This window comes from Oenanthe melanoleuca, chromosome 1 (assembly GCF_029582105.1).
Source record: "Oenanthe melanoleuca isolate GR-GAL-2019-014 chromosome 1, OMel1.0, whole genome shotgun sequence".
In the NCBI taxonomy this organism is placed as follows: Eukaryota; Metazoa; Chordata; class Aves; order Passeriformes; family Muscicapidae; genus Oenanthe; species Oenanthe melanoleuca.
Window position 1 is genome coordinate 39171513 of NC_079333.1, and position 19547 is coordinate 39191059.

The following is a 19547-nucleotide window of genomic DNA, read 5'->3' on the forward strand; positions in this document are numbered from 1 at the left end:
TAAGGGATGATGAAATCTACTCACCATATTTCATAATTCAAGTTTAGGAAACACTCAGGGGAAAAAAACATATATAAAGGCAATACTTCATAGCAGGTCTGGTTTAAATGTGGAAGCTGCTGATACAGAAACAGAATTGCTGAGCTCAAGTAATTAATAAGGTTTAAAGAAACAAGTAGGTAGCCAGACTACCTTGTTATCCTAATAATTCACAAAAAAATCTGGGAATGCTTCCTCATTGAATTATTGTTTTATTAGAAACCAAAAGGAAACTATGCAAGGTGAAAATTATTTGTTACTGCAGATGTTCTGAAACATCTAGCATCAGACACAGTCACAGGAGACAAAATACTTGGCTTGAGTCTAATTAAGTGTGAAATGATCCTTGTTCCTTCTCTGAATGTTTTTTTTTAATATTAGTGTTGTTAGCAAATAGAAGTTTTTCACCATATCTATCTTCCAAGCAGGAATAGCCAAAGGTTCCCAGTGAAATATCAAGATGTTCATACAATGGATCACAGAGGCATTTTTAGTCTGGTAAATTTAATTTTTTTTAATCAGGATAATATATTTGGTATTGTGCTCATTTTAAATACTACATTGCTTGTCACACTACATTTGGCAATAGACCTCTTCAAATATATTTAACAGATTGCTCCATGTTTATATGAGTAATAACTACATATAAAATATCTTCAATGATTAAAAAAATCCATATGCATTTTCTTCATGAAATACAATATATACATTATGTTCTTATAGTTTTAAGGTACATCAAATTTTGGGTTTAAACAAATTCACAGTGTACATTTTACCTCTGTAATAAAAATCTTCACTTTAAAAGTGCCTGGATCTCAAACTGTGTATATGTATTTCCTTTCACCAGGTTTATGGAGAGTGAGGGTTTACCATCAACAAGCACTACAGCAGATCCAAACTGTGTATTACAATGACCAAAAATTAAGACTTCACTGAAAGTGAGCATTGACTGTCCCTGTTAGCTCAGATTCTGACCAAGAGATTTTCTGAAGAGCTTCTCTCAGATGGAAGATGTTCTTTCAGCAGCATGGCCTCGAACACAGCCATTCAGGGTAGCTGAATGAACTGCCCACAGTTTCAGAAAAAAAGGCCCAAAATTCTCAGGTGGAATCCCAATGCAGAGGCCAGTCCTGGCCAAGGGAGATGTCCAGGAACCATCCAGGAGCCAAAATGCAGTGAAGTTACTGTCACACTGCCTTCCAGCCTGAGGTCACACCAATTGCCTGTGCTCCACCACCTTTGAATCCTCATTTTCCTTCTTCCTCCTCAGAGGAAGCAGCCTTAGAAGATTCTAAGCCCTGAGTTCAGAGGCCCACAGGACATACAATGTTCCCCATGCTCCATTTGTGGCTAAACTTTTGTGAAAAGCAGTTCTTCCAAAGCATGACAAACACTCATGGGGCAGGCTGACCTCAGTCCCCTACCTTCACCTGTCTCCAAGTGATTTCAAAATCCATTCTAATATATGTTTCTTTTTTCCCTGAAAATACACAGTGATTCCATCAACAATTTTTAAAAAAGACCTATCAATAAATCCAGCTGGAAATTAATCCAGACCCATTAAAAATAATCTCCAGCCTAAAAGGGAGAGGCAGAAACATTCTAATACATTCCACAGTAAATAAGTTTCAAAAAACTAATTTTAAAGCATTTTTAAAGCATAATTGATGACAAGCCTTTTTAAGTCTTGTTTCATACAAGTCTTTTACAGGTGTGTTATACACGTTGATGTCATCTTAGAATTTTTCACAGCCCTTTCACTAATCTCAAAAAAAAACCTTTAAGAGAAGCAGAGATGCCCAATGTAATGTAGGTTTATAACACTTCCAGAATTAGTGACTGTCCAAAGACAGAAGCACAAATTACTGTATTAACTAAGGGGAAAATTACATGGAATTTATGCTGTTTCTATCTGGAAAGACAGAAACCAGCTGACTGTAATGGACATTGTTACACAACAAAGCCAGGCAGAGCATGGGGTATTTTCACCTGCAGTTTAACAGAAAGAGACTTTTAACTACTGCTTTGGGCAGGGTGAAAGTGTTGGAGCTTTCCTTACCACATGGACTGAAGATTCTTTATTAAAAGACTCCCAAAGAATGCAGCACAAGAGCTGAGCTTTCACCAGTGGAAAAAAAAGGACGAGGGATGCAAATCCACAGAATATGAGATTTCATGATTTTTTGCACCAAGATTGTTTTGTTTGCTAACTATATGTCTGAAGAAAATTTCATCATTTAAACAGGTTTAACAAAGAGAAACATGGTTGCCCATGTATGACATTCCCAGAATCCAAAGAGAAGTTTGCACCTAACATTTTATTATCTTCCACCTCAAATAAAAATGTTACATTCAAACCCCTAACCTGCAGTTCGAGAGGTTCAGTTCAAGACATAAAAGCTGGAGAACTTGGGAATTCTGAAACAGATTGGAACATCAAGGGTTAATTATTTTGGGTTGAAGAAGGCTTTCTTCCAGCATCCCAGCCTCAGAAATAACTTTTTAATAAACTTGGTGGTAAATATCTCTTTCTTAATGCACTAACTCCCATTGGAACCTAGGTACTTTGCAGGATAGTCCAGTGCTGACAGGGATCAGTCGGGAAAAGTACAACACAGTGCTCTGAGTGAACTGGTATCTACCTCTACATGGAAACTCTCATAAGTTTATTTAAATATCCTACACTTTTTAAAGGAAGGCAGTTAGCTTTCTTGTAAATTTTTTTGCTAGTTGGGAATGTTGGAAAAATTATATAGCTTTTGATATGTGTATATATAAAAAGCCTGGATTTTTTCTTTTGCTTCACTAAAATATATGTAAGAATACTTACAAAAGGAAATTCACAAAAAATAAACAGCTAACATAGGAAAAGTTTAGATCTCTGCTTTTAATGTTTCTTGACTGGACTTACCAAGATTCCACTGGAATGCTAAAGAGGTAAATTGAGTATTTAAATTCTCTCAGATCATCTATTCTTCAGAAGGCAAAGAATAAATATCTTTACTGAAGTGGTCTGGCCTCCCTACTGCAGACAGAGAAGATTTGCCACTGTGTTTTTTCAATAAAGAATTTAAATGATTTAATTTCTGAATCTTTTTTAGAAATGTGAGCTAGACTTGAGGAAAACAGAAATATGGCTTTAAGTGAACTGTTAACATTCTGTTGTGTATCTTATTTTGGTTATCTCTTGCTTTCTTCTTCCTTAGAGTCAAGTGACAGTTTTTCCCCAAGTTTCCTTATGAGTTCTGCCAGATCTTCAGAATTCTGAGATTTTTCCTCAAGAAGTTCATACCGGAGACTTGAGATGTCCTGTTTAATTTCCTTCAATTCACCTGTAACAGATTTTAAAAGATCACAATATTAAGAAACAAAAGGAAAAAAATCCCCAGCATATCCAAATATCTCATAATTATCATGGTATTATAATTATCATGGGTTTTTTCTATATTTCTTTGTTGAAATAGAAGAAGTAAATATTCTGCTGCCTGTTGGTGAATCATAGGATAGTCTGAGTTGGAAGGGACCCACAATGATCACTGAGTCCAGCTTTTAAGTGAATGGCCCACACAGGGATTAAACCCAAAATCTTGATGTTATTAGCACCATGCTCTGACCAGCTGAGCTAATGTCAGTGGAATAGTGCCTTGGGGATAGGAATATGAAGATGCAGTTCAGGAATAATACAAATCTGAATGCAAAAGTGTGACAGACCAGAAGTTCATAAAACTCACATAATCTATTTAATGGAAGATGCTGTTCTGCTGCAAAAGAGATCACAGAATCATTTAGGTTGGAAAAGACCTCTAAGATCACTGAATCCAGTCATTAATCCAGCACTGCCCAGTCCACCACATCCTTAAAAAACTAGATTATCCTTAAGGGCCCTTCCAAACCAAACTATTCTATGATTCTATTATTACCAGATGTAGCAACATGTTTTAAAGCTTGTCAGATCAGTGATAGTTTCTGATGGGAAGGAAGAGACAGAAATCCCATCTCCTCTTCAATTGCATGCTAATTTTATCTCTTGCACTTGTAAACATGTCAAATGGATTAAGTATTTTGGAAATATGTAACCACTTTATTTTGTTTTGATTCTCTGATGAAACATACAATCCATTAACATACTCACCTTCATTGACTTCATCACTTTCCTTATCTATCTGAGCTTTCAACACGTATCTTTTTATAAGACGCTTCATTATTTTCTGCAGAGAAGAAAGAAAGGAAAAAAGACTTTTCTTATTTGGACATTATTTGTTATGACATTTCAAAGAACTCTTATCCTGGTTTCAGCTGGGCCAGAGGCTTGGCCTTTTGGCCTTGAGGGGTGAGCATTGCTCCTCTATCTCTTCTTTTCATTGCTACTGCTACAACTACCACTACTACTATTTTTTTAAAATTTAAATTAGTGAAGTATTATTATCTCAACTCACAAGTTTTGCCTTTTACAATTCTCCTCCTCATCCCATGCAGCTGGAAGGGCAGTGCAGGGACAGTGAGTAAGCAACCATGTGGTGCTTAGTTGACAGGTTAAAGAAATTGAATGTAGAAATCTCTGCTTTCATCTACATAATTCTGCATATACATATAGATAGATAGATAGATAGATAGATAGATAGATAGATAGATAGATAGATAGATAGATAGATATACTTGAAAGCTAGAGAACCAAAGACAATCTTATGAATGTTATAATTCATTGCCTTCATCGCTACCCAAAGATGATAATGACCCTGCCTAGCAGTGCTAATTGCTAAACCCTTTTGTTGTCAGTTTATTTGAACCTATTTTGATATATTTGCCAAATTATGTTTTCCCAGGGTAGGGCTTGCTTAGAGAAAATGGGATCCAAAATTCTAAGTCATTTAAGTATCTCAGCTGGGACTCATCTAACCAAAGACAGATACTTTCTAATGTAAATATACATATATGTCACCTTTATTTCCTTCTATGGATAAAATGAGCAAACCTGAGAGCACAGTTCATCTGACACAGCTAAAACTGATCAAACAGCTCATGCCATGAGAATGACCAACCTCTCTGCTAATAATAAGGGGAACCTAGGACAACAAATATATTGTAAATTTTACCTTTCCAGGAAAAAAATTATTCTGACTCTGATTCTCCCTTTAGCTCAAATAACTTAAAAAAGAACAAGGTATCTAAGTATGTTTTAGTATATCTATTTCTGCCTTTGGGTTTAATATTTTCATAGGGTGCAATTCATGGCAATACAATATTTTTTCTTTTCCATTTTAAAAATAAAACAGTCATATATTTATATGTCTGCTTGTGTCTCCACAATAATAGAGCTGACCAGAGCTGGTTTTGAGGTGAGTCATCCCAGATTAGTGGTCCCAGACCATCACTATAGTCACACTTGCAAGGTCAGCAGCTGTACTGTTTATTATAATAATCCAAGAATGTTTCAAATACAAAGCCACCCTACATGTTTATGGGGTAGATTTTTAATCTTAGTATCTATTCCTGCATCATAATGAAATTGGCTGTGAAAAGGTCAGGGAGTTTTTGGAACAGACTCTTGTAGACACTGTGTAACAAAAAAGTGGAGTGGAGACAGCCTGCCCAAGGGAAAATCTCTTTTTTTGTCTTGTTTTCTGTACCCTTTTTCATTCAGATTGCCTTTTTATATTGCCCAGGCAGCCCCTGCTTCTTCCTTTCCACCCACTTTGTAGCATTACAAGAAGGAAAAAAGCAATCTTTGGACCAGAATAGCTGAGATTTATGTGGATTGTGCTGGGTCTCTTTATACTTAACTGCACACAGACTCACTGCACACAGACTCACTGCAGTTGTTTAGGAGGCAAAGGAAAACAGACTGCATTGATAGGATAGAGGCTGACAGATATTGCAGTGCTTCAGGCATTTGTATGTAGAGGTGTGCCACAATAAGCTGATCTGCTTCAGCAAATGTAATGGGAAGATTTTGGGATTATTTTTCGTTTTCTCAATTCACATTGTGCAGTTGAGGACTCAACTCTAAAGTTAAAACAATTTTTCTAAAGCACATTAATATGTTGCACTATAAGGGTACCATTAAAGAAACAAAGAGAGGAGAAAAATACCCTCAAATTGTACTGCAAATACCTAAACCATTTAATTTATTTCTGATATATCCAAGTTCTGTAGATTTATTCTTGACTCATGTTGTATAGCATAAATTCAAAACTGTCCTCATGCCATCAGTCTGTCAGTTCTACTACTTCTTGATTTTATTTAAAGATAAACTGGTTTTTACCTGGTATTGTCTTGGAGGATTGTTTAAACTGTTTAAGTGGATTTCATCTGAGCTTCTTATACTTGATTGCTTCCTTTGACCAAGCTGAAATGGAAACATAATTTACAGTACAAAATAAATAGAAGATCAATATGTATATCTCTTGTATATACCCTATGACAGAAAACTTAAGGCATCACAAAATGGTGAACTGAGACTTAAGCTGAAGGACTGGGCTGCAGTAAGAGTGAACAGAAACTGTAAAAACAAATGGAATTACTTTAAATAAAGAGCGAGGCCAGTTCAACAAGTAGCAGTGCAAGAAATAGAAACCATGATGGATCTGGATGAGGGATAAGTGGGACTGTCAGTAAAAATTCAGTTCCCTGAAATTACACATAGTCTAACAAAATTTTTACTGTTTCAAAGGATGGACTATCAGTGCAGTGTCTCAAATCCTGTGGGATCATTTTGTACTTCCATTGAACCTCTCTGTGTTGTGTCCTCATATATGAAGCATCTACTGATAAGCAGACTGGGGCACTTTGAAGCCTGTTAAATACTCTGTGGGATATGCTGGGATATAATTTGTTGGGGACAAAAATAGGGCATAATTCTATGCTTAGGCAGCTGTACACTGGGAATATTTTAAATACTACTAGATTTTGTTTAGCATTCCATGGAATCACAGAATGGTTTGTGTTGGAAGGGAGTCCAATGGCACTTTCTAGTAGATCACGCTTGTATTTTGATACAAAAATGGATTACATCTACTGATAAAATATATTCATTAGCAATTAATATAAAGTGTACACTGAATTTGGGAATTTTTTTCATTCTTTAGAAAGATTCACAAATATATTTGCCCATAATTTAAAAAAAATTATTTATTTGACTAAGCAAAAGTAATGATAAAAGATAATAATGTAAAACATATCAAACAATTAATATTTCACTTATATATCTACCTGTGGATGGAAATGAACAATGTATAAATAAATGCAAGTTACTACTTATTCATGCTTGAATAAAACTATTTCAGATACTTTGAATATATATTAGAAACCATATTCTTATCAAAATGTTTTAACTTAAACTAGGTATCTTATTTATAATAAAAATAATGGCTAGTGAGTCTACGCAATCACTATGTAATCACAATGCTTTTCAGGATTTTAGAACTTATTACACTCTCTCTTGGGCTTCATATATAATACTGGGTTAAAAGAGGAAAACAATCTTCCTGCTGTTTCAGCTCCTGGATTTCTCATGTGCCACTTTTGGAAATAATATAGTAGAATAAGACCATGCTTTCTCTGCACCAGCAGAGGGAAGTTGCCTTGGGTATTTATTATGTATTTTATAACATATTTTAAAAGCACTGTGTCATGCTGGTTACCAGTTTCAAAATTATATTACATTGATTCACTTCAAAAGTTAATCCATTGCTTAATTATAATTTGATTTTCACTTGAAAATAGCAAAATTGGTAATAAGTGGTGAGATGAGTCACTGCAAACTTGTAAAACCGAGCTCACTGTAATGCTTTTATCTTAACCTTCACCCTCCAGCACATTTTTTAAGATAATAATGTACTTTTAATTAGCTACAGAGTGTACTTTGAAAGTTGGCAGGTAAATCAGAAATATGTGAGATCTTCTCATGTGTACCAGTAACAGGACACAAGATCCACTGTAAATTGCTGAATGACCACTTGGTGGCAGAGACTGACAAGATTTCATTATAACATCTAATAACTTCTTAAAATCTCTTTAAGCTCTCTTTCTCCAAAAGTACTACTAGAGTACACTCAGCCTGTCACATTGATGACTGACCTAGAATTCATATTTTTAAGTTAGCATTGATTGAACATTAGTAACTAGAGGGGAAATTACATAAATTAAATAAAACTATATAAATCCCAACAAATATAACTCTTCTCCTAGAGTGTTGTGTGAAATATGAAATGCAGGATATATGGATCACTGCTCTTTGTAAACACCTTCATCTTTAAACTTGCCTCTCATTTCGTTATTCTCTTGTACTACTTAAAATTCAGTGCAATCAGAATAGGAATGAAATTATTGTAGCTGTTTTGTTTAGCACTTTATTAATGTCAATTTGAAATTCCAAAAGAATTGTACATTCTTGGATCATAAGGGAGGGTTCCCAGTAAGAGGCTCAGTTTGTGCTCCTATAACCAGACATCACTTGTAAAAATTTCAGAAACATTGTTTACACTAGGAAATTAAAGTTAACATACTTATACTTTTCTTGTTTGACTAAGGTCTTAAAGCTACCTCAATAGTTGTCCCTTACTTTTTTTCTGAAGGGGCATGTTTAAAGTATGAAATTTAAATATATTACCTCTCACTGCTGATTTTTAGCTTAGGAAGATGAACAAGTTCTGTGACACTTGAGCAATAAACTTTCTCAATCCTGAGGCAATTTTTAAATATAGAGTAAAAGTTGAAGTAAGGGTATTTTTAAAATCCTTTTTCTTAATTTTTTTTCTCCCGTTTATTGGTTTGTTTCTCACTCACTTGATGTTTAAAATGCGAATTCTAGCCTGAAACAAGAAATCTATAGATTTTAATCAACAGCCTGAAAGAAAGCATCTTCACAGTCTTTAGTACTGTATTTAGATATGTCTCAGAAAATTAATTTGTGGTGTACTACACTTTGAACACAGCTATGCAAATTACTTGCTGTTCAGCACTGACAGCATCTGGCTTCATTTTCTGCTAGGAATAATCAGGGCAGAGGTGGATTTAGGAGTAGAATTTCCTTCCTTCTCATCCTAGTGCTTGTCTTCACACTCACTCTAAGCTGCTCTGCCTTTGCACTGAGAAGGTGCAGGCTCTGCAGCAGAACAACCCACAGGCTGGGCCTGAATCAGTAAACACAATTTTGTGTTAACATTTTTGGGCACTGCAATGCAGTATCTTCCATCAGAAAACTTTTACTGTCCTCCCAGATAGGACTTGCACCAGAACAACCTCCTATCTTCCTAGGCACAGTCTGGCAACTGGAATGTTTTGGGGACAAGAGGTTTCCTACTTTGTGAGGAAAACTACCTGAATAGGGGCAAGCCATTCCTGAATTGGCTTCAATGCCCAGATAAGGTACCCACATTTCACTAGCACAAACACAGCCATCAGGTCTTGGGTCTGGTCTTGCCAAATCTTTCCTTATCTTTCCACAGCTCATTTTGTTTATAGCAGCTCCCTGCACTGCTCCTTGCTCAGCAGTCACAGCAGCATCAACCTACTCAAGCACTAAATGAATCAAAAGTCAAATCCCAAAAGCCCTGAGAGTGCCTTTGAGAAGAGGCCATGACAGCCTCAACAGTAATGAATCATCAACAGTGGATCAAAAGGCAACACAAAACCACTTTAGCTACTTCTTGGAAGTGCACAGCAAGGGAACATCCCATAGATTCAGATGTCAGCTCCACAGAATGTGGTAGCCCAATATGTAAGTAAAAATGCAATTAATCATCTGCCAGTATCTGCTGCAAAACCTTAGACATTAATGAATACAACTCAGATGCTTTATGTTTTTCAACATAAAAGTTTGGGTTTTTTTAATTTGATATGCAGTTTTATAGCTGCTTTGGCTGGGGAGTAAGCACATTTCATTCAAGATTAGTTATACTAAAATCTGCACTGAGTGTAAAGCATTAATATTTGAAGACTTAAAATTAAGTCAGGGTTAGGAAAAAATCTGATAAACAATGTTTGCATCCCTACAGCTCTCTTTTAGAGGGACTGCTGTAAAAGCTGACAAACCTGTGACTATTTCACGTAGAACTGGTAATTATCAGACTTTGCACCCTTCTAGAAACACGCATTTGCACCCTTCTGAGAAACATTCATGCTAGAAAACATGAATCATTAGGTTTGAATCGAATGATAAAAATACATCTTCTTTCCTTAGACTGTATAAATGAGATTTACAAGAGTACCTGTTTTATGGGAACATAAATTTCATGCTAAAAAGTTATTAAAACAAGCTTATGTGCTTTTCAAATTCAAAGTGAGTGAATTAGAAAAAAATACATTTGTTGTTTTCCATCACCACTCAATTTTAAGTTTATATGCATCTCCTCAAATGCACAATATTTTAGTGATGACTTTATCACTCACAGAGGTTTTAAAATCAGGTTGCATCAGGCTGCTTGATGAAAAGTTTTGCAAATGTCAGATTCATTAAAAATGCAGTGTCATTTCTGTCAGGTCTTAAATAAATTAGGATTAAATTTCCTAAATAAAATGAAATGAGATCTGTAAAACACTAGAAAAACTACTGGTAATAGAGATGGGACATTTGAAATTAATAACAATTTTGACTTTGGTGACAGTGTTTGTAATACCTGTATTTGTTTTCATAAACTGTATAAACTTACCCAGATGCACAGGATTTTTCTCTAAAACTCCATTTTTTTCATTCTAGGATTGTGAGTATTTTGTCTCTTTTGCTATAAATGTGAAATATGTGCTGGTCACATTAGTGACAGAGAGCTGACAGGTGCACACAAATTCCTTACTGGTCCCCAGTGTAATGACTAATGGCTCCTGACAGACTTAAGAACTACTAACCTTCAACAGGCCTCTGCTCAGACCACAGCTCATTTTAACAAATATCCCTCCACACTTAAATTACCATTGAAGAAAATTTTGTTTTGTCACCATGACAAATTCTAACCTTCTTTGTTTTTTGTATGTTAGCATATGCTCACCTTTCTACTCCCTACATCTGATCAGCTGCCTTGCACAACTCTTCATCCATAACACATTACAATACTGCTAGAATAGTGCCAGCCTTTACATTTCCAATTCCACCTAACATTCCATGTTCTTCTAAAGCAATTGATTTGATTTATACCAAAACAGTGCAAGAAAAATACACCGACTACAAACTCTTTAAGCAAGTCCAATGAATCAACTCAAGTGCTTTTTACTGAAGCTGTGTAAGTAAAACAGGTAACAAAATATTTTACAAAAAAACAAAGACCATTTTCAGTGGAAGAAGAGACATGTACCAAGGGGGAACTTTAAAAACTGCCCAGGCATGTGAGGGTGGAATTAGGAAAGACAAAGCTTGCCTCAAGCTGACATTTGCAAGGGCAGTAAGAACTATTGCTACAACAGCAATATAAAGCAGAACAAGGAAAATGCAAGCCTATTGCTCAGTGGGGAAAGGGATTTAAGTGGGAGTTGGATGAAGGTAAGAATGAGGGACTTGATGCCTTTTTTGCCTCAGGCTTCATCAATCTCTCAGGCCTCTGTGCTTAGTGTAGGAATTTGAGGAGACAGGAAGAACTTGATCCAGGCAAGTCCAGAGTGCTACATCCACAGGTAGCTACATCTGAGAGAGCAGATGCACCCCTTGCAAATATGCCATCATCTCTGAAAGACCACAGGTATTGGGAGAGGTCCCCAAAAGCTGGAGAAAGGCAAATGTCAGATCCATCTCCAAAAAAGGTCAAAATTATATTTCAAGCAAACCTGGGCACTCAACCTCCTTTCAGTAGCGGGCAAAGTAATGGAAATAAAAATGAAACTTCTTGGAGCACATGCAAGAACAGATGGTGACTGGAAAAAGCAGGTGTGTATTTATGAAAAGTAAAATCTGTCTGACCATCTAGATGGCATTCTGAGATAAAATGACTTGTAGATAAGGGGAAAGCAGAAGATGTCATTGGACCTAAACTTTAGCAGGATTTTAAATATTCTATTCTATTCTATTCTATTCTATTCTATTCTATTCTATTCTATTCTATTCTATTCTATTCTATTCTATTCTATTCTATTCTCCCACATTAGTGACTGACTTCAGTATGAATTAAGTATGTTGAGAAATTCATGAATAAAGCAGAGCAATAATAAAAATGAACTTAAAATTGGCTTTACCTTCTAAAATTAGCAGTCAGTATATACAAAATAAAATTACCTTGTTCATCTCTGCATCTTCCTGAAAGCTTTTCTTTTGGCACAAAAATGGTTTAGAAATGCATTTTTTGATTCTGATTAGGAGATACAACAAAGATTTTGGGCTTGGCACTAAGTTGAAGGGTACTGGAAGAGTTCTCCCTTCTTCAAAGTAAGAAAACCAAAGTTTAGCCCTTGCAAATTTCCATTCTACATCAGCATCATCCTGTAAAACAGAAACACAGCAGTTAAGACACTGTTAATACCACTTCGACTATTGAAGATGCTCTAGCTAAACTTTATGTGTGTTTTAAGTGTAATTGACTAAAGTAAGATCAAGATCCATGAAACCAAAATTTCAATGGATGGAATTGTTCTTATTAATCCATTTAAAATAATGCAATTGCAGAAGTACAGAATGGATTTCATTTAAACATAGTTTATTCCAGAGTCAGTGCTAATAATATGAAATACAGGATCCCAATGACAGACTCTATTACTAGTCTATAGACCCCTATTACTTTAAACATAAAGTTGAAAAAGATGAGGTGATTCTTCTTATTTGCTGGAATATATCATTAAACCAGATATACTATCATCACCATGGTTTATGTTTATCATTTATGATCCCCAAAACACTCACTTTATTTCTCTCTTGTAAAGTTTAAGAGGGTTTTCTGCAGAAAGGACTGACATCTGCTTGAGGTCATGACTCAATATGGCTGTACCTGTTTTAAGAAGCTGTTTTGTCCAGTCACTGTATTTTTAATGCTCCAAACCTGATAGATTTGCCCTGTGGCCTCCTGATTCAGATAAATGTGAATGTCCCTAGACAATGTATGGCCCCCAGTCAGAGCTCAGAATGTGGGACCAAACCTGAGTTTGCTGCTTTGGCAAGAGCATTCCCCAGGAAAGTCTGGCATGGCCCAGTTCCTGGAGATCTGCTTACTTTTTTCCTAAATGATAATGATTTAGCCCTCTGTTTTCCATGGAATGCAAAAGGTCATGCAGAAATCTAGAGCAACACTTGTTTCAATGAAAGAAGAACATGGCATGTTGGAGACGTGCCTGCAATGCTGAGGCACAGGAAAGAGAACATCCTTGCAGGAAGGACACTTCCCAAGTAATTACAAATGAGGCAAATGGAAGATTCACAAAGTCACACCATGTAGCCTGTACTCTTCAGGAACATAACACAGATCAGCAGTGGTTTCTTCCTGTCTGGTTCTTACTATTGCAAGCACATGCAGACAATAATTGCCAGATATTTTACAATAAAAATGAACAGTGGAAAAAACATTTTCTTCTCAAATATTCCAAAAGCTTATGTGGTACTTGTCTTAAATCAGATGTCAACAAGAAAATTTTCCAGGAGCCTAAGACAATTAGTTGTAACAGTAAATAGGGTGATAGTTCATCACAAATTGACTTTTTACCTCAATTTCCTGGAATGAACTGTTGATCATTGCGATAAGCATGTTCAGCAACACGATGACCATGGTAACATTATAGACTCCATAAAGAACATAACCAATATTTTCAATAAATTTGTGTTTATAATTGATAACAACTGATTTAACTTCTGAGAGTCCAAATATAGCCCAGAACAATGTTTTGAAACTTTCTTCAACACTAAAAGGAGAAATTGGACACATGCATATGTTATCGAAGAAAAGCTGTATCTTCTTATTGTAGAAAATGCCAGTTATCATTTTTATACAGTGTACAAATTTTTCCATTATCATAATGTTGAACTCCATCTCAGTGCATAAAAGTAGACTGTCTAATTTCATGGGTACAGGCTGTTTCATAACATGTGATTCCTAATACTTATGAATGACAATAAAGCCATCTGATTCATATCAGATGGTTTTAGGAATCATATATCCATCCTCAAAAGAACAGTACAACAATTCACTTGTTAACTATTTAATACTACAAGCTAGCTGTTAATATGAAAGTAAATAAAAAAATTTAATTAACCTGCACCATTAGTTCACTTACTGGGAATTACTTCACCATTAATATGACAAACATTCTGAAACTATGACAAAGACAGAATATCTGATGGCAAATTGCCAATTTTCAAAAAAATTAGTCTTATGGACCACAATCTTTTGAGCTTTTACTATTCCACAGTTCCAGGGTATAGCCATGGTGGGGGTATAGTGATGTTTTTTCAGGTTAGTTAATTTAAATACATGTATTTTCTCCTAATCAGTTCATAAATAAACATAAGTCCAAATCTCTGAGGTACTTTTTCCTATCTAACTCCATCTGTCTGAAGACTTATTTTCTCTTGCTTTCATAAAGAGATCTCAGTTCTCCACATCCAAAAATATAGTAGCATTGCAAAGAACATTTAGTATTTTACTGAGTTCTTGTTAAGAACATAAAGGTAACAGTTTAATCAGTTGTACTTACGTTGTGAAGGCTTCATTCTGTTTTGCCCCCAGATAGTAGGAATAGAGATTAAACATGCCTATCATGAAAGCCACAAAGACCATGATAAATATCACCATGAACTTGAAGATGTCTTTCACGGTTCTCCCAAGTGATATCTGCAGTGGTCCAAAGCTTTCATTAGCTGGTAAGATGTAGGCTATCCGTGAGAAACTTAGCACCACTGCAATTGCATACAGCCCTTCAGAAATGATCTGAGGATCAGAGGGATCCCAGTTTATTCTGGCTGGAAACAAAAGATGAGAATTCCTGTCATTATAACATGTGCTTATCCATGGAAGGTCTTTTTGGACTACCTGCTGCCAGTGCTCTGCTAATGCAGCCCAGGATACCACTGGCCTTTGCTGCACAGGCCCATTGCTGGCTCATGCTCAACCTGCTGTCCACCAAGTTATGTTTGCTAGCCCATAAGAAAACCTGGCATTAAATATTCACTGTTAACATTATCCATACACAGAGGGTCTCCAAGCAGACTTCAGTGTATGTGCATGCTGAAAAAATGCCCTAACTAGCTGCTTTTAGGACTTACGTGAAATTTATAGATTTCCAGTGAAATTTATAAAACTACAATTTAATGTATTTCAGAATATATATATTTTTTATCTGCTCTGCTTTTCTACAGTCTGGATAATACAGAAATGCAACCTTATCAGAAATAGTACCTGAAGCACAGAATAGAGATAGAAACTGATGTAATTCAGTATCTAGAGAAAAATATCTAATAATGGTAAGAGTGATGTGGTGGTCTTGAGAGTGAACACAAGTCAACAGTGCTTCTTTTTTTTCTCATTTGGGCAAAATACCTTCTAGGAATTCCCAAATATGCCATGAAAGTTTATGAACATTTTTATCTCTTACTGCTAAAGCGAGTAGATTGAGAAATATTAAAGTAATATAATAAAGTCTCTGAGCAAAAATATATAAAAGATATATTGGCTTTGCTGGCAAAGCAGGTTTAAGAACCTCCTGCATCTCATTTCTCAGCTCTGACCCTGCATTAAAGCACATTCCATTCACAGTTGCACCACCACAGACTGGTTTTCAAGATGGTATTGTGTAATTGAACATATTAAAATTATCTGGAAAGCAGGTGGGTGTCAGTGACTTTATTTTGATGTTAGATCATTTCAGTGCTGTCTAGAACTGTCTACAAAAGGATGTACAAACACAGCCAGGAGAACTATGATCCAATAGCAGAATCATAGAATAAGCAGAGTTGGAAGGGATCCATGAGGATCAAGTTCAGCTCCTGGCCCTGCACACCACCATTCCCAGGAGTCACTTCAGGTGCCAGAGAACATTGTCCAAATGTTTTCTGAATTCTTCCAGGCTGGTGCTGTGACCACTTCCCTGGGGAGCTGTTCCAGTGCCCAAACACCCTCTGAGTGAAGAACCTTTTCCCAATAACCAACCTAAACCTCCCTGACACAGCTTCAGGTCATTTCCTCATGTCTTGTCACTGTCACCACAGAGCAGAGATCAGTGCCTGCTCCTCCTCTTCCTCTCACATGGAAGCTGCAGACTGCAGTGGGGTCTCCTCTCAGTCTTCTCCTCTCCACACACCAAGTGACCACAGCTCTTTCTCATATGACTTCCCCTCAGAGCCCTTCACCATCCTCACATCACTCCATTGGACACTCTCCAATAGTTTAATGTCTCTTTTATACTGTGGCACCCAGAGCTGTCCCCAGCTCTCCAGATGAGGCTGCCCCAGCTCAGAGCAGAGCAGGACAATCCCCTGCCTTGCCCAGCTGGCCATGCTGTGCCTGATGTGCCAGGACAGGGTTGGCTCTCCTGGCTGCCTCACGTTCAACTTGCAACAGGGATAACAAAGAGAAGGAGTGGGAATTTCTTCAGTACTACATTGTGAAACTATGGTGTTATTAATGCTTTGTTATTATGTTTTGGCCCAAGAAGTGTGTAATCAACTCACCCAAGGTGTAGTATTTTATGTTGGGCTCCAGTGTTGGACTTGTCAGATCTTTCATATTTGCATCAACGATGTTCTGGGCTCTGGATGCATGCCAAAATGCCATAAACCTTGCTATAAATGATGCTGCAAAAATTGCTAACATACCAAAATCAAGCATATTCCATAACTCAAACAGGTATTCCTTTGGACCTTGAGACCAAATTTCTTTACATTCAGACCATATCATGCCTGTATAAGATAGAACAGAGAAAACAGCATGTTTTTTATTCTTCATGCTTGTTTTATATATTTATTATATATAGGACATGCTCTTGGTTGCAGTCAAACTCAAAACTATTTTCATCAGTGGCAATTCGTACGCAAAATGAAATTCTTGGACTTGCAAATTCATATACATTCCGAGACTTCTTTCTCATCTGAGTAATAATAACAATCTTTCAGACTGCTTCTTCCTGTAAAACTACAAAATCTTTCCAAGAGAGGAATGGGATATGAGTATAACCATCTGTTACAGACACAAAGAAATGAGAAGAGCAGAAATGCTTTGGCATGAACATATAGTGGTGGTAGAGCTAAAGCAGAACTCACAATTTCTTATTTGCCATTACGCTGGGTACAGTCTCTCTTACTGAAATTGAAAATATATGCGACAAATCATCATGAAAATAACATTCAGACCTAATGCTTCTTCAATAGTACAAAGGTATCTGTTGGATTCCTAATTACTGCCCCTTAGTAATAAAATGAAAGTACAATATCAGCTTATCTCAGCTTTTTCAATCGTGAAAATCCTTTTTTCTTTTCAAGGTAAAAAATATATAATTATGAAGTACAATTCTAGGATTCTAAAGAGAATTAATAACTGAATGGAATAATGTCACTAATTTTTACACTTATCAAATTCAAATCACTTTTCATCATTTTCAGATAAGTACAATAGTAATGTCAATTATAGTAGCTAAATTCAATGTCACATCTGTATGCACGAATCAATTTTTAATAAACTGTCTTATGCATGACACTGAGAATAGATCAAATTAGCAAAGTAGAATTTCAAATTGAGAATTTATTATTTATTTCTTTATTACTAGATGAAAATATTGATATTTATAGACCTTGGAAATCTAAGTGTTATCTAATTCCTAAAATATAAAATTATTAGAACTTATAAAACAGATTTATAATTAAATAAATAAATACTGCCAAGGTCTTTTAAAGCTATAAGAATCAGTTGGTATACAAATTTCAATCACAGTGAGATCATAAAAGCAAAATATTTTAAGTGCGTAAGCTCTTGAATGGATAGCTTGAATTTAGCTCACACATATTACTGACTTAACTAACAACCAGAACACAGATCCTTAAAATACTTGGCTATCTAAACCCTACTGGACCAAAAGGTAGCAGATATGTAATTAAGAATCAGACAGCTAAAATATTTTGGAAGGTCTGTGCTCAAGTTCTGATGCTGAAGAGTTCTACATGACCAAGGAGAATGGGTCAGCTCAGAGTACTGCTCATAGCACTCATTTCATTCCTGCATTGGGATGGAAAAATCTACCACCAAATTTTCAGGGATCTATATTCTTCTCTTTCATCACTAATATATTCAGCTAATCAGTATTAGTTCTGCAGGCATGCTTGCAAAATAAGAGACAATTAGACACAAAAAAATCTTGACTCATTATGTAAAAATCCTTCCCTTGGAAGCTCACACTGTGACTCAACCACCCCAATAACTGGTAGACACTTTGCTTTGATATTCATAAAAGTGAATTAATTCATATTCAGATAATATAGATTTCACCTAAATACTTTGAATGTTTGTGATCAATGAGATGCATGAATCCTGCTGCCACCCAATAAAAATCACAAGGCCTATGTGGGAATGCAGACAGATGAATAAAATCCCTTCTTTGCAAAAACATTAAAAAGAAAGTATTCAGTTGGGTTCAGCTTCACTTGTCATAGCAAGGCAAATGTAAGCAAAAATTTTTACCTACTACCCAAGAAATAATAAGCATCTCCATCCACGAGAAACAAGATGTTTTCATCCTAAAAAGCTGTTTTACATTGTCTGTTGTTTCATTAGGTCGGAGCTTGGTGCCATCAAACCTGTCAGCTGCATTCATGACAAGCAGACCAAGAAAAATGGTGAAAGAGGCTGCATGAGCTACAAACTTCATGAATGGTCCACGCATTATCCTCCCCAGCTGCAACAGAGATTAAGAAACACAAGGATATTGCATTGACTGATTCCAAATAAAAGGTATATTAAGAGAGCAGTCACACAGATAATCATATATTTCAGTAATACAAAAAACCAAATATTCGAAAATGTATACTATGATGCCCTCTTCAGAGTCATCTTTAGAAATTTCTACTGATTTGCTATTTTCAGAGGAATAATATAATAGTTTCACGGTTAGGATAGCAGCAACAGATTAACAGTGAAACTGAAATGAAAAAACATAAAACATATATTTTAACTCCGTGGTTTGAAATAATACTGTAATTATTTTGTGGCACCCATGTTTATTATAGATAATCAAGAGAAAAATCTATCACAGTTTTTAAATTTCTTAATACTACCTAGCTTCATTGTGAGGCAAGACAGAAAATAAGATTTTAACACGCTTACTAAAAGCATTATCACCATGAGTGAATTATGAAAAAAAGAGTTCAGTTTCCTGACTGATGTGAGACTCAGTTTAGCACAGTTACTGTGCAATTTTCCCAGCTTATTTTCTTTTTAAAAAAGTCCTGACATCTCAAGAGGTTATGTTTGTAGCTCTGTAGAGTCTTAAATTCCTCCTGACTTGAACAATGGAAAAGTTCTCAGCTTTGTAATGACTATGACCAACTTAAAAAATGATTTAGTGCAACACTTAAAAAACCTAAATGTTCCATACAAACTCACATGAAGTTGAACTTTTAG

The 19547-nt window shown here is 35.8% G+C and overlaps 1 protein-coding gene across 1 annotated transcript in view; it reads right to left on the reverse strand.

The window, feature by feature from the left end:
* Positions 1-531: 531 nt before the first annotated feature.
* TRPC6 (transient receptor potential cation channel subfamily C member 6) overlaps positions 532-19547 on the reverse strand; it is a 75661-nt gene continuing 56645 nt past the window's right edge. Inside the window, exons 5-12 of the mRNA XM_056482221.1 lie at positions 18609-18822; positions 16610-16837; positions 14638-14902; positions 13650-13845; positions 12236-12439; positions 6302-6385; positions 4172-4247; positions 532-3371 (exon numbers count right to left, since the gene is read on the reverse strand). Of these exons, the coding sequence (XP_056338196.1) occupies positions 3220-3371; positions 4172-4247; positions 6302-6385; positions 12236-12439; positions 13650-13845; positions 14638-14902; positions 16610-16837; positions 18609-18822 (1419 nt within the window). The 3' untranslated portion in view covers positions 532-3219. The remainder of the gene's footprint in view (positions 3372-4171; positions 4248-6301; positions 6386-12235; positions 12440-13649; positions 13846-14637; positions 14903-16609; positions 16838-18608; positions 18823-19547) is intronic.